Source organism: Amaranthus tricolor, chromosome 2 (assembly GCF_026212465.1).
Source record: "Amaranthus tricolor cultivar Red isolate AtriRed21 chromosome 2, ASM2621246v1, whole genome shotgun sequence".
Taxonomy (NCBI): Eukaryota; Viridiplantae; Streptophyta; class Magnoliopsida; order Caryophyllales; family Amaranthaceae; genus Amaranthus; species Amaranthus tricolor.
In genome coordinates this window covers 7,439,310-7,455,015 of record NC_080048.1, presented here as the reverse complement: position 1 = coordinate 7,455,015, position 15,706 = coordinate 7,439,310, and the positions used below count along the sequence as shown (strand labels likewise).

General features: G+C 32.5%; 1 protein-coding gene across 2 annotated transcripts; it reads right to left on the bottom strand.

Moving 5' to 3' along the window:
- Positions 1 to 422: 422 nt before the first annotated feature.
- LOC130803999 (CMP-sialic acid transporter 5-like) lies at positions 423 to 14,429 on the bottom strand. 2 transcript variants are annotated; one of them, XM_057668285.1, is made up of 15 exons: positions 14,082 to 14,429; positions 13,418 to 13,610; positions 12,421 to 12,537; positions 9,144 to 9,200; positions 7,956 to 8,033; positions 5,242 to 5,286; positions 4,899 to 4,958; positions 4,677 to 4,799; positions 4,475 to 4,552; positions 2,452 to 2,521; positions 1,667 to 1,774; positions 1,344 to 1,477; positions 1,186 to 1,262; positions 1,058 to 1,103; positions 423 to 959 (listed from the first exon to the last, which is right to left on the bottom strand). In XM_057668285.1, the coding sequence occupies exons 2-15, from the start codon at positions 13,583 to 13,585 to the stop codon at positions 909 to 911; spliced, it is 1,212 nt and encodes a 403-aa protein (XP_057524268.1). In that variant the 5' UTR covers positions 13,586 to 13,610; positions 14,082 to 14,429; the 3' UTR covers positions 423 to 908. The 2 variants fall into 2 exon arrangements, with proteins under 2 accessions (XP_057524268.1, XP_057524258.1); XM_057668275.1 differs by having other exon boundaries at positions 13,418 to 13,600; positions 14,082 to 14,422.
- Between the last annotated feature and the right edge of the window lie 1,277 nt (positions 14,430 to 15,706).

Sequence of the window (15,706 nt, the reverse complement as noted above, 5' to 3'; positions counted from 1 at the left end):
GTCTCTTAAAGGGGGCGGTTGATCTACAAAGACTACAACAACAAAGTGTTTATTTTAATTTTGTATTTTCTTCCTTGAGTTGGTAGTAAATTGTGTTCAAAATACACTCAACAATCACTCAATTTTATAACTAAATTCGATTTAATCCAACTTAAAATGAATTTGCAATTATATAAAAATTAATGTGAAAACAAGATCTGATTTTAAACCAATCTGAAATATTTGACTCAAATCCAACCCGATGATCCGAATAAATACCTCTAGTACATGGTATTATCACAATTTGTGAAGAAAATAAACCTTACATGCTATTATCCTAACTAAAAAAATATTGTTTTTCCTAACAAAATAACACTAAAATTTTATTAGTATTTATTGACAGCCTTCCCTCCTAATGCTTGCATTTGGAGGACAGACGGTTGGGAAAAGCCCACACATTAAAACAATATAAGAACACGTCTACACTCAAATACAGAAAATATTTTACTCAGTTGTATTTTTATCAAAATCTTTGTTCCTTACAGCAAATTAGGAAGCTCAAACTTGGGCTCATGGCATAGACTACAATAAAATGTCACAATAAAGCTACAAAATGAGGTGACATGAAGGAGATAATTTTATACGCATGTATCCTACGATAAAAGAATGCTCAAGAATTCAGTGCCGCTTGTATGTAGACGAACAGGGATCAATGTGACGTTAACCTCTGAGATTACATATGAAACGGGCATCTGAGATCCCAAACTCCAATCCAATTCATAATTTCTGTGTATACATCTATATCAAGCAGGAAAAACCAAAAAGGTTATCACAACCAACGATTTTCCCAGCTTCAGCAATGTATGGCTGCTATATTCCAAATTATACTCGCAAACATTTCTCCAGTTTATAAATCAGCAAATAAACCCTTATCTGGGAAGAAGTGGTTGTCTGTCGTCGTGATCTACACGATGAGTAGCCTGGAAAAGAAATTTCAAAAATATAATACGGAATATGTTATGAAACGTGAAAGCAGATTACAGGGAAATTTTGAAAAGAATATATGGAAGGTGCCAACCTCTTCATTAGCTCCAGCAGCCATATCTACGAATGAGTCTTTTGACCTGAAATATCACCAACTACATTAGCCTACCCCCATTTATGGACTGGATCACCTTTTGGTTGATCATAAGAAAATCACTTTACCTGAGATTTTTTGGTACGTCCACCAGTTCAACTAAGTTTTCATTTTCATCTTTCACTTTTGCGAGCGGAGAGAAAAACTGTATAGAATAAAAATATATCAATGAGTAGGAAAAGTTGTCATGAGCAATCCCCTCATTTTGGCATTTATTATTTGTTACCTGATGCATTGAGATAAAAACAATAGAAATCCCCAAGATAAAGTTAATTGTTAGCTTATGGCCAAATAGTGCAGCGGAGGCTATGCCCGTAAAGATTGTGGCAACAGTTGATGAATACTTCTTTAAAATTGTATCTGAACAAAGCAAATTGATAACATAAGAACGGAAGAAACAACATGCGTTAACTGCAAGAATAATGTAGTGCTACTATGGAAATCAAGAAGTCCGTTATGTAACAGGATGATTCCGACACAAGATAGCTAATTGAAGAAAAGCATGTCATTACCCCTAGGCTAATTAAACAGTTAAGAAAAAGGGCTTGCCTGCATATTTAAAGAAAAAAGAAGACAAGATTCCTTGTGCTGCATTGTTGCATATTAAAAGCATTGTAGCTTTCGAGTGTCCCTCAAGAATATTAAAGCTGCTAGGACCTGGAATAGTAAAACCATTTTCAGGTTATAGAAAAAGGCATATGGAACAAAAACTTTTTATACATCCTCCTTCAACCCTGTCCCCGGAGGGAAAAAGGTTCCTCAAAGGCTAGCACAAAATTAAAATATAAGAACACAACATACAAAAATGTATGAGATCTACAAATACAAGACCTCCAAAGTTCTTTTAAAAAAACACCATCTTAGCAGCAGTATCAGAATGATAAAAGACGACAAAAGTCAAATCTCAAAAGACAAGTGAAAAACACACAAAAAAAACATAATATGTTGTGTTTCTCACAAATCCAGGCGAAAACCCTTCGAAAGGAGAACAGAATAATACACGATTTGCAAGTATAACAGTAAAATATATACGTTACCCAAATTAATGGGTACACAATAGTACAAAATTATTAATTCCTCTGATCATTTCACAGAGAACAGAGCAATAATCAACTCAGTTCAGCACCTGGGTCTACAGTCTACACAAGTACTCAAGCGTTACATACACATCTTAACACCACATAGCACAATTCTTGAAAGTATTTAATTGACGAAGTACATTGTCTGCATAAAAGTCAAGATCCCCTTGTTGAAGAGGCCAATCACAGAGATAGGCCAGCAACTTTTCGTTTAACAGAAATAAAGATAGAAGCTCATGAAGAAAACAATTATACCTTTTACCAACGCGATTCCGACTATTGCCAAAAAGTTGAAGATTGCACCGTATCCATATAAGAACAAGTTCTGCATAATACCAAAACCGAAGTGAAAATAAGCTCAACGTAGTAAACACTGCTGATGTCAAAATATACACCAAGAAAAGCAGAGATAAAGACCACAATAATCTCAACAAACCCTCAGACAGTTAAATTGTAGAGTCATACTGTTGCAAATATTTTAGAAAAACTTATTTACTTCCTCTACTTATCAGGTGCAACATTTTCAATTTTGGGAAATGACATATTAGATACATCATTTTCAATTATGGGAAATGTCATATCAGATAGAAGTACAACAAATCTATTTTAAGTAATTTCACCTCACCTCTTCTACTTTTGCTTCTCTCCTCCCACTTGTTTTTACATTTTCTTCTCTCTCATCCTACTTCCCTAGTGCAAAATGGATAACGTTTATGCATTGTATGTGGTTTCCTTGGTTTTAGCTACTTTTCACTTGACCTATATATTTGCTCATCATTTATTATTTATGAAAGCAGGGAATGTTAAACACTCAACTTTGGCACGGTGGAGCAAAATCTTCACATGATTTAGAGTTAATTTTTAGTGGTGGCTCAAGCTAGAAAGAAATGATAATCTGAGATGTGGCTGTGAAGTAAACAAAATTAGAACAAGAAACAAAAAGCTAAAACTGTCCCAAAGTAACAGCCAAGACAGAGAAGCAAGCAGCAGCATGCCTAACCACGGTTGCGGCCAAGCAGCTTCTGGTGGCGGCTTGGTCATAGCCAAATGTCTACAGCAGCTTCTCAGTCGCGGCTTCTAATGGCGAGCACGTATTTGACGTTTTCCCGGTGTTCTTGCCTTATTCAGACTTATCGACGTTTTTTTTCCTAAATTTTTACAAGGACTTGTAATTGGAACTTGGGTTTTAGGAATCCATCATAAGTATTGTTATTCAGATTTTATGGGAGAACTTATTGTCACATTTTGAAGTTGACAACTTACGGAGAACTAATCATCTAAATCTTGGTACAATTATTTCAAGTTTTTGGATTCAAATAATTGTGTAACTCTCTTTCTCTCTTGAATATTGATTGTTCCTGGCATATAATTGATATATTTAATTATTGCTACGCATACAACTAATTGATGATTGATACCAAATTATTTCTAGATTAGTCTTCAAATCCTGATTGTTGAATTAATCTTGTCAAGGTGGCAACTTTGGATTATTAAGGCTAGGGTTTCTACGGAACAAATTCAAAGGGGAATCAATATTGATCAAATGCAAACAATTGTTTTGCAATTATCTTTCTTTATTGATTTCTCTAGATTGATTGCTTCTGTTGAATTGAATCAATATGTTTGTTTTGGGTTATTTAATAGTAAGTATATTTCAGGATCACCAAATGCGTCTCATTGTAGTTAATTAATAAGCAAGGACAAATAGGAACTTGAACTTCTATTCCAGATTAAGGATTCAAGAGTGTTCAATTGAGGGTTTTCCATGAACAACTAATTATTCGTTAGTGGATATAAATCTAACCAAGATATGTCCACTATTGATCCTTCACTCAATTGTATATTTAGTTTACTTGTTACTGGGCATGTAATTTCCTCGACTTTGTTACTTTAATATTTAATTTACCAGGTGTTCTCTACACTTGTAAACAATATAGAGCAACCTTTCCTTGTGGATACGGCTTCCTAGATACTACTATTTAGGTTAGTGAGCGAGATTAATTTGAAATCACACACCATCACTTACCATTGAGTCATGGTTGACAATCAAAATTTTCAAAGAGACGTAAATTAATGTATTCACATAAAATCATAATTCAGATATATCCCCAAAATACAAATGGATTTATAGTCAACCCAAAACCTGGAAGGACTAATGCCAATCTAAGCAGTTACTATACTTTGAGCCTTTGCTGCTTTATATTTTTAATGTCCAGGACATACTATAACCTAAAGCAAAGACTTGCGAAAGGAAAAACCATAAGACATAAAGAATAACCTGAAGGTATATACTGGTGTCATATTGGCTCTTGAGAGCATACTCATTATAAACAGAGGCCAAAGATGGGACAGTGACCTGCATATTGAGTTTATCCATAGGCATCAATCAGAATTAATACATTTGCACAACAAACATAAAAAGTGTTAAGTCAAAAGTGATCCATTCAGCAACATGTAAACTAGATAGATTAATCACTTACAAAGATCAATGTGTAAATGTAAGCCCCTGCTGCAACTGTGAGTCCCATTGCAGAATCACCCGTCGGTACGGAGCGCATTTGGTTAACACTAATGCCTATGAGTAACAGAGCAAGAGCCTCCCACTACATATTATATTTCAAGAGAGCACATCATCAAGAATTAAATTACTCAATATCATATTTGAAATACTTGCAGTACTTACAAAGCAATAGATAGCTCACCTGAATAATAGAGAACCTACGCTTCATGATAAATTTCAGCAGCACGGCAATAACCAAAACCTGCACACGTGAAACAAAAAGGCATGTATAACACATCGACACTATGTTAGCTCTGTCTAAAAGTAACAAGGAACAACAAACAAAAGGAACCAAAGAAGAGAGTGGCAAAATCAAAATGAAAGGGAAATGGAAACGGAAAGCAACTCCTAAATTAATTTCCAAAATCAAGATGTCTACTATTACAGCTATTGTCAGATTAGTGGTTGATCACTATGCCATTGAAAATTAGCATATGCTTGCAATTAAAACCAAAGTATAAATTCAATCCATTTGTTAAAATTACCTTTAAATTGCTGAGCATCTTAACTGTTGCAGGATTGAAATATAACTGTATTAAGAAAGATCTAATCAGCCTTTATACAAAGAACCATGAAGGCTGAACAAATTAGAAAGAAAACTAGAACACTAAATACTACATGTACACACATCAACATGAATTACAAGCAGTAATAACACATTTGAAAGAGAGTGCGCACCCAGTCATCCATAAGCCAGAACAATAAAAGGAGGAGCAAATTACAATTTTAGTAATAATATAATACTAACAAAAAAAGTCTTAAACGACCGGACTATTTTTAATAAAAAAAAAGTCTGAAACAGCCGAACTATTTTTGTATCTTACAACTAAGCAACATCTTCATATATTATCTGCATTTGACTTCCTAAAGAATTTATAGTAACTGGTGGATTGAAATGGAAAGACTGAATACAAACAATGCTAACCTTTAAGACTGATCATTTTAGTCAACAAACTTCATTTTAAATAAATATGGATGTTCAATACTAGAAACTTTTGTTCTTTAAAGATTCAATCATCTATGTTATCCCTCCTTTCAGTGGTTATTTTCTTTTTCCTAAAGTACCATAGCACTTCCTCCCTCCTCCCCTTTCAACTGAAATAAAAGAAAGAGCATGATTCAAACCTAGCCTGGACTCCCTGGAGCTTTTAATGCCTCAAAATACAATCTCAATCCTTCAACATAATTCCCATAAATTACTAATTGGCCATCAATAGGAAGAGAAATTTTATAGGCTTAAGGTAAATTATCTAGTGCCCTATTAAAGCTTGCCCTATTAGTGCTGTCAGATGATATTTTAAATGGGTGGAAGCATGAAGATCGATCAAAGCCATGAAATGGGAGAGGCTCCACCGGTAAATTTGCACTAATGGCGTGTTTGATTTATTGGACTTGAAGTGAGGGACTGTGAAAGTCCCATGTTTGGTGAAAGGGGACTAAGGTCAAAATGTTTGATTCTCCCTTCCAAAAATTTCTTAGGGCATTCCTACTAGATGATAAAAAAAATTCAAATTTCACTTTTTATGTTTTTTTTATATCATCTTGATCTCCGAGTCAAAAAAAATTATACATTAAGATGAATATAACAAGATCTCATATAAATATATTTTATCTTATATATATCTCTTATATCTCTTAACAATCTTAGACCAATTTTGCACATTCTAAAGGGGAAGAATATTAAAGAACGGAGAGAGTACTAATTATTTTTGGAATCAATACATATATCTAATGTGTTCATTTATAGAGAAGAAAGATATGAACTTTTAGTATTTTTTTTTATTTAATTTAAATAATAGAGAATTTGTAAAAGAAATTCTGTGGACTTACTACTTTACATGCTTTCGGATAGTTTTTGGCCATGGGGTGGTTTTTTTTGGTTATTTTACCATGTCATGGTCATTCTTTTCATTACCATTAGCATGGATGATCAAAGCATTTGCATAAAAAAGTCATTTCATGGTCAATTTGATAACCATTGGAAATGATCTTAGCATATTCCACAACCAAGGCAATAACAAGCATGGGAGTTGGGACAATTTTTTATGAATTCCTATCCATCAACTCCCATTGCCAGTTTTTCCTATATTCTCAATTTCAATTCCTAGTTAACAAACACCACTAATAGGCCAAAGAATCGGGAGCAGGTGTTTTTTAAAAAAAGCTAGAGTTTACACAATAAGGAAGTCAGAATTCACAATCACGTGCCGCATTTGCTAATTATCTTTTGGTAAGTTTGTCATTTCAAACTTTAGATATATGTACCATGTACTTATTCTTGCAACTGCGTTTCCTACCGTGATTAAACATATTTTAAAAATTTTTAATTCTTTAAAATATAATAATTTTAGATATCTAGACAAAATTTTTTTTATTAATGATGAGAAAAGCATTATTGAAAGGAATGAAGACGTTCTCCCAAAATCTACCAAGGCATCAGAAGCAACTTTAGTCTTTCTATAAAACTTTGATAATGATATTTGTAATGAGCATTACAACACTCTTCCACAAAAAAAGAAAATGAGTTCTAAACCCAGTATGCAGGGGTTAGATTAACAAATAAAGCAGCTGATGTAGCAGCTTCGAATGAGAAATACGTTAAGACTTCAGTATATTAAATGATGCATGGAATGATAATGGTTTGAGTAGGTAGCAAAAATCCCACCCCTTGCTGCAATATTGCCACAGGACAGCAGAATTTACCCAACGCACCAAAAGCTGGTTCCAAAAGAGGAATGCAAGCTTACAGTACAAGGATAACCAATACCACATCCCACCATCAAAGAAGTGCAAAACTCAACATTTGACAACAATGCCAAATTTAATCAGCCATTATTAATATTAAGCTTCCCCAACACCACTCCCATTCAAAAGCTTCAGCTCATATTCATAATCACTTGCAATAATCTCTAAGGTTCCTTCTATGATGCCGCCAAAAATTTAAGGTTCTTTGACTCTGAATTACAATGGACAATAGTAATTAATTCGAAAATCAAGTTCACTTCTTATGTATACGAAGTTGAGTTTGAAGTTATGTTTCTTATTAAGTGTGAGTCAAAAACAACATCTTTAATATTACCAGATTTCTAACCTTCACAGAATAATGAATCTAACGAAGGATACATCCTGGGAAAGAAAAGATAGCATGAGCACGACAGAGATCAGTAAATATCATTAGCACAGTCTACTGATACAATACCTGCATAATAAACTTGAGATAGTTGTTAACTGCATATAGAAGTGCCGGAACAGCCAGAAGCACATTGTTGCGTGCAGCCTACAAAAGTGATACATATACAGAGCAAGAATGAGTGAGTAAATAAGAAACTTCTTAAAACACTAAATGAAGCCTAGACTCGAAACTTGAAAAGCACCATTGCTGAATTGAGCATAACAGTTAGCACAAATGGCATGACCTTATCAAATGGCCATAAAACTGCATTGAGAAACATATCCAAATGTCCGATAAAAAGACTACAAACAAAAATGACGTTAAATGATACTTTACCATGACACTTCAACTTAGTATCACATCAATCACTAAGCTCCTCGCGAATCGCAAATTGAAAAAACGAATTATAAATGATATTGGGCTGTTTTAGGTCATTTTAAGCAAGTAGCGAATGTAAAAAGTGGATTAGCTGGTGCTTCGACTCTAGATATTTTCTATGTGATATAATCTCATAACATATAATATAGCTCTAGTGATATGGAAATAATGGTCCTACACGAATTCATACTATGCTTCGAAATTTTCAGCTTTCATTATGAGTTAGAACATCGCTGGTTGATCTTTGTCAAAGCCTCAAAACACAGCTAGTTGATTTTTATCACAACCTCCCTTGAGCCAATCGAATAAGCAGACTCTTCATTACTAAGCTATTAATTATAACCCTGACATAAGAAGTTGAAACTTGAAAGAATTTTTGTTATCATTACACAAGATGATAAACCCTTATTTACTTAATGCACAGAACCTATCGCAGGAAACAAGTATTTAGTTAACCTAAATGGTTCAAACATTCACCGTGTCTCCATTGTTCATGCAGCATGACTGGATTAATAGATTAATTATCAATAGATAATCGACAATATACTTGCATATGACCCAAATTTAACAGAAATCGAACAAAAGGAAATACCAAAATATGACCCATGCCAGAACCAATGAACATGCGCCATTGAAAACCTCCACTACCAATATATATACATTGCTTAAAGCATTCAAAATAACTACCAACCCAATCCTAAACATATTTGATCAACCCGTTACTTCAAAACCAAGGCATTTGGTGCCAACTGCCATGCTTAGCAATAAACTGATATACTAATATTCAGCAAAATTAGAAATTTAAAAGCATGAATATTGCATAACGAGAAAGAATACCTGAACAAAAGTGGAGACAGAAAGAAGAGGTTTTTCTCCAATTTTCTGATGTCTGGACTGCAAAAAAAAATAAAAATATAAATAAAAATAAAAATAAAAATTGCCGCAAAGCAGGCAAGTCAACAACATGAAAAAACTTCCAGAGAATGGGTCTAGATAATAATAGTTTAAAAGAAAGTGAATTGTATTGTACCTCCTAAGTCGTGGGACAAACAAGTTACACTTGCTTTTAGACAATTTTCAAGGAATGGAAAGGCGGGGTGGTAGGTGGATATGTGTAGTGAAAAGGTTCAATAAAACTGTTACATCGGAAGTAGATATAAACAAAAACAAAGGAATATATAGTAATCAACTAGGGATGAATATTGTTATACTATTTTAGGTATGGAAGTGTAAGCCCATAGCCCATGTATTTTAGTTTTACACTAATGTTTCTTCATCTGGCAGAAAAAGAGCGAGCCAACACTTGTTTAGTTTCGAAAAGAAAGTTAAAAGAAAAGGACTGGAACCTTTACGATATGCCTTTGACCTGATGCCATTGCATTACGGAGATACAGAGGACCACCAAGGATGCCTCGCCCTCACATGGATGCTGATTACCTCACCCAAAGCAACCAAAATTCCACAAGAAACTAATACCCCTTGATTACCAATTCACTCATTGAAACTCTCACATTGACTCAATAACCACTAACTGATCTAGTAAGGATTCGACGTGCTCAAACCAATCCTTGAATTGGCAGAACAAAGATTTGGCAAAATTCTCGAGCACCTAGCTCAGGCACAAGTACGATAGGATTTTTCACAGAGAAGGATAAACATAATACGAAAAACAATCTTCATGAATTGTGCCCCTGAACAAAATTCATTACAACATAGCCCTTAGAGATATTCCATGTAACTTGAATCCATCCAAAAACAGCTTAATCCATTTACCCAAAAAAAACCTTACAACAACACCCCATTACCCCAATGCCATCGAATGGCTCCCACCTAGGCAAGGTTTAGGGATGAAATGTATGCAACATTACCCTTTTAATAACAAGTAACTTAATAAGTTATTTACCCTTGATAGAAAATATTACATGTATTATAAGTTCATTATAATTTGGAATCACAAAAACTATAAATCTTTGACTCACTCAAGTATTATATTAGCATTGAGTTGACATCGTGATACAAGAGTACAATCAGTTATTGTGATTAACAGCGTCGGCTTTCCACCAGAGCTAGGTGGTCGATGGAACAAGGCCCCCCCTTTTGTGGGAGAGTACTAATGTACTGGTCACAATTTGACTTTACTTGTTGAAGTATTGAAAAAAGACGGAGTAATTAGTATTGCTAGACCTAGGAACTAGAGTAGTAGTGTACTAGGAGTATTTAGTATTGCTAGACCTAGGAACTAAAGTAGTAATGTACTAGGAGTAATTAGTATTGTTTTTATGCTTTTACTGACAAAACCAATTGTACATATTCTCATGTCATTGTCCAATTCCATCAAACTTATTTCTTTATCTTCCTCTCTCTCGTCATTTACCATGAAATATTGAAATTCTATCCTCTTTTTTTATCTCCATATCATAACTCTTAAAATTCTTCAAAAAAATAGTCATATTCTTTTATTTATTCAACATAATTCATCCCATTATCATGTTAATGATTTTTATTTTGCCCTCTTTAATTTCCCTGATATCAAGATTATCAATTCCCAATTTTCTGAAAACAAAATTGGGATGTTCATCAATTTGGAGTTTATTAAGGTTTAGGATTTTCATTTTTCAACTCCAGCTACAACTTCATTTAGGATTTCAATTGGTTCATCAATGTGGAGTTTCATTTTCACACATAAATCAAGTTGAATTACTCATACTTTTTCTTTTAATTAAATTTTGGGAGTAGTAAATTTTCAAGTATTTTTTGGGATGTTATATGTATAGATTAAATTTATTGTTTGCTCGATTGGATAAAATATAGTTGAATTTTTTTTTTGTCATTATGAAGCATAAGAGAAACTATGAATTAGGATGTGAAAAACGTAAAAACAAAAAAACAAAAAGAAGAGTTAGTTTAATTTTTTTTACCAATGAGTTATTCATGAAATATATTACTATTGTTTAGGGGCCCCTTTTTATTTTCGCTCTGGGCCCCAATATTCTAAAAGATGGCAGTGGTGATTAATCTTATTTTCAATGCTAAGAAAATAAAATACCAACGAGTCTTTTCTTCCTTTCATGCAAAGCTTTGAAACTAACTACTGCAACACAAGGTGCCCAACTTAATACTTTTTCGCTATATATTTCCGCAAAAGGCGTTCCTGGAAAGCCACTAGGCATATCAATGTCCACTTGATCTTTTCCCTACATCAGCCCAACTCACTGTGTCCTATAAATCCTCACCTCATGATTGTATAAAAGGATGCAAGGTGCACTAAGGTGATAAATCCTAGAACATAGGTGCAAAGCGAAGGGCGTGAAGCACAAAACTTAAAATAAAGACTCTGAGATAAAAGTTGGCGATAAATGTGAAAGGAGGGGCTCTGTACTGTGCCCTTGTTGTGCTTTATTGCACCTTAGGTGTGCATAATGTTTTTTTCATATGAGGTGTACATAATTAATCACCTTTCCAAGGCATATAAAAGCGTCGCGGTTGCTATACATTGAGCCTTAGCATATAGGTACGCCTTTTAAACACTCCAAGGGTCAACTTTGAGCAGGCACATCTTTCGTAAGTGGGCCCCTTTGGTATCTTTCTAGCTCATTTCCTCTGGTGGTTAAAACCAAGTTCTAATAGGTCAATGTCATATCCACTAAAAAGTAAGATCTAAAATCTGAGGACATCCATACATGAACCTAATACTACAATGGAAAATAGATGCCCAAATAATTTTTGGTCTAAAAAGTGCTTCTCGTGTCAAGTATCCTATTTTTATTCTACTATCAGATCCCTTAAAAATACAAAATGTACTTAAAATAATTCCAATGAATGACAGACAACAAAACATTTAGATCTAAGATGCATCAAAAAATGTTTTTTAGAACCAGAAATCCAGAATAAATAATTAAGATCACCTGGGCTTCCATCTTTAGAATAGTGTTTTGCCCATAGACCCACACAAAAGAAGAAATAGTGGAGACCAAAATCTCATTCCCACTCCAATAAAAAAAAATCTTAAATATGAGATTAAGACAAGAAGGTAGTAAAAAGGCTGTAAAAAAACTTCACAAGAATGCTAAAAATAAAAATTGAGAGAAAGCATGACTTAGAAGTATCATGTTACCTGGATCAGAAGCATAACAATTGCGAAGACAACCTTCGTAACCTCAGTCAAGAAATTGACACTAACTGGACTAAAGTTAAACTTTCCATCCACCTTGGACATGTATACCAGAACAGGCTGACAAGAATATAAAACCGACACATATCAATAATTAACTTAGGCAAAGAAGATAGAAGTAAAAACTTTGCACAACTTGAGGAAATTGAAGAGAATGGAAAAAAGTTCAAGAGCAATTTGAAGCTAAGAGATATTTAAACATTCAAATAATGTAAAATTATAAATTGCTAGTCATACCAAATACCTTAAATCAAGAAAACTGCATGTATTTTCTACAAAAATTTCAAACAGAAATGCTTTTTCATTAGATAAAAGTTAACTGAGCCTCACAAGATACATGTTGCAAGTATTGCAAAATATTACCAAATCACTAAGGTTTTTAAAATATATGTTCCACTACTTTTTTACAGGCGCCAAACTTTCCCTTTAGAGATTTTTTTTTTCTAAATGTGCCATTTCATTTTATGGGTATTTTGGGGTAAATAAGACAAGTCTAGCAATCTTCACGCTACTGAGTATACCCACACACATGGGCCTGTAAAAACCTCTCTTCTATTCTACATATTAAATTCTAATACGCAAGGGAATAATTTAAAATTGGGATCAGCTAGCTATATGCATCCAATAAAACCTCATGATTACATCTTTGATAGTCATTTATTATAGCTATTTTTAAAAGAAATGTTTTTGGAGGCTACCTGAGTGGCTTCACACAAAAACATTACATAGACATACATAAATAGGATATTGACATTATACTAAACTTTTGTCATCTAATTTGAACAAATTCCTATTCCTTTTTCAAAACCAAACAATTGCGTTCAGGAAAATTAAAATATCAATCGTGCTTTAAGAATTCAAGTATAAAGGATCATGAAAAGTTCAGGTAACAGAAAGTCAAACAACTTAATAGTCATAACTGAAACATATAGTCACTTACCTGCAAACCAACTAGAATACAATCCCCAACGACCAAGAGGACATTAAGCACACGTTGCTTCGATGAAACCTTACTCCTATGTCGGTCATAGGCTCTAGACACAGATTTTGAAGTCGGTGACATTAGCTTTGATCGGCACACACTACATTCTACTATTCCGTTCTTCATAGCTTAGGTAGTTTCCTGTGAAAAACTTTAGCCACTAAATCAAGAAAAGGGATAATGAATGTCGATCAATACGACTTGATCCAACAACATCACAGCAGATTATGTAACAATTTATACTATATATAGGCAAGCTACAGATTACATCCAACAACTTTTTTAAAAATAAGAAAAAAAAAAAAGAGAGGAGAAATTCTGCATTTTCATCAGCTGAACAAAAATCAAAAGTCAAAAAAGCACACTATTACATTGATTTAATCAGATCTTATATTCAATCAATTAACTCATAAGCATGAAAAACCCCAATTAGAACAATCCAATCCAATAATTTTGCGGAACTTTCATGCACCGACACTCAAATTTCTCCAAAATGTCAAACTAACTACATCAATTATCAATCAATATAATAAAGCAAAAACCAGATCTTGCTAAAATAAAACAAGCATTGACGCCAAAAACTTAAATTAATCAAAATTAACATAAAAAGAATTTAAAATACCTGAAAATTAAAAAAATGATCAACGAGCTTAAAACTTTCAAAATCAAAATACAATCAGCTAACCAGAAAACAGAATCTCTGGTCAGATCGCAGTTGAATTGGCGGCAAACAATAAATTCTTCGATGAATTAACAAGGGTTTTCGACAATTAGGGAGTTGAATTTGAAGAGCGATGAAGAAAGAGAGGGAGAGAAAAATGTAAAAATTGGGTTTAATTTAAAGGCACTCCTGTCTTATGCTGTGTAACATGTTGATGTTATTTCATGCTTCCTTACAAATTACATTTTCATTTTTTTTTTTCATTTTGATTTTGATTTATTCACTCAATTTGTTTTTATTTGTTTGTTTATTCCAATTTACAATAACTTCAGAATTTTCCCCCTTTTTATAGTTGACCCTAATTATAATTATTCAATTATTTTAATTGTATATTATTTAATTATTTTGCACTATTTACGAATGACACGGAAATTAAAGAGTTGAGTTTAAGGGGTTAAACTAATAAAGTTGTTTAGACGAGTTTAAAAAGTATTAATAAATATGATTAATAATCAAAATTTATTAGTAGTTATAATTTCTTAAATTTTGATTTCTATTACATTAATTGTAAATTATATATTTCCTTTTATAAATGTTGCCCTAATGATTGTAAACAAATTTAAGTGTTGAGACTAGAGTTAGAAATAAAAGGCATTAATATGATGGACAATCAAAATTTGTAAATAGTATCAATTACTACTACTATTTTAATTGTACATTATATATTTTCTTTTATAATTGTTGCCCTAATGATTGAATGTAAAAGGATTGAGACTAAGAAATTAGATTTAAAAAACATTTTAAATATGATTATTAGTCAAAATTTGTATGCAAAAGCTAATGAATCTTCAGAGCAATCGTTAACAAGAATAATAGTATATTTGAAAGAGTAAAATAAAAAAATAACAAATAGAAATGATATAATATATATGATGATGCGTGATTTGATGATAAATTCTAATATACTTAATGTTTATAAAATTAAAAGTTTAAAATACATTATACATCTAAATTTAATTTTATCCTTATTAACTAACGCCCCAAAAGCGCCCATAAACAATATCCAATTAATAATAGTATTAATTAGTTGAAATTTTGGCATATGATCAAATGTTAAATTTTTCCTAAAGAAGACAATTAGTAAAGGAAATTACCAATTCAAGGAATTCACTCAATAATTAAATTGTTATTCTTCATATTTTAATTAGATGTGATTTACTATGATGAAAGGAAAGCAAAGTATTTTGTCAAAGAAAAATCTCTAATAAATACTCAATCAATTAGTCAAAAATAAGAATAAAAATAAATCATATAAATTATAATTAAGAAATATTGATCAAATTTCAAATAAAATAGTCAATTTTTAAACATGTAATAACCTTCAATATATGAATATTGATACTTTAAAAAATTAGATTTTATCTCAACTGGATTATTGTGGTCTTGTCCCTAACCTTTCCCTCAACTTAGCATGTACTAAAAAATTGACATCCCTCTAATTATTAGCTTCTCATGTTTGCTCAAGTATCTTATTACTTGATTTAGAGGTGATTTGACATGATAAAAAAATTGATAATATTCATCTT

Bases quoted from the DNA above. Each gene is read 5' to 3' on its own strand.
- LOC130803999 (XM_057668285.1), bottom strand. From the start codon at position 13,585: ATGAAGAACGGAATAGTAGAATGTAGTGTGTGCCGATCAAAGCTAATG. The intron at 8,034-9,143 runs GTATTCTTTCTC...TCACTTTTGTAG, and splicing joins CTGTCTCCACTTTTGTTCAG to GCTGCACGCAACAATGTGCT. The intron at 960-1,057 runs GTTGGCACCTTC...TTTCTTTTCCAG, and splicing joins CTGCTGGAGCTAATGAAGAG to GCTACTCATCGTGTAGATCA.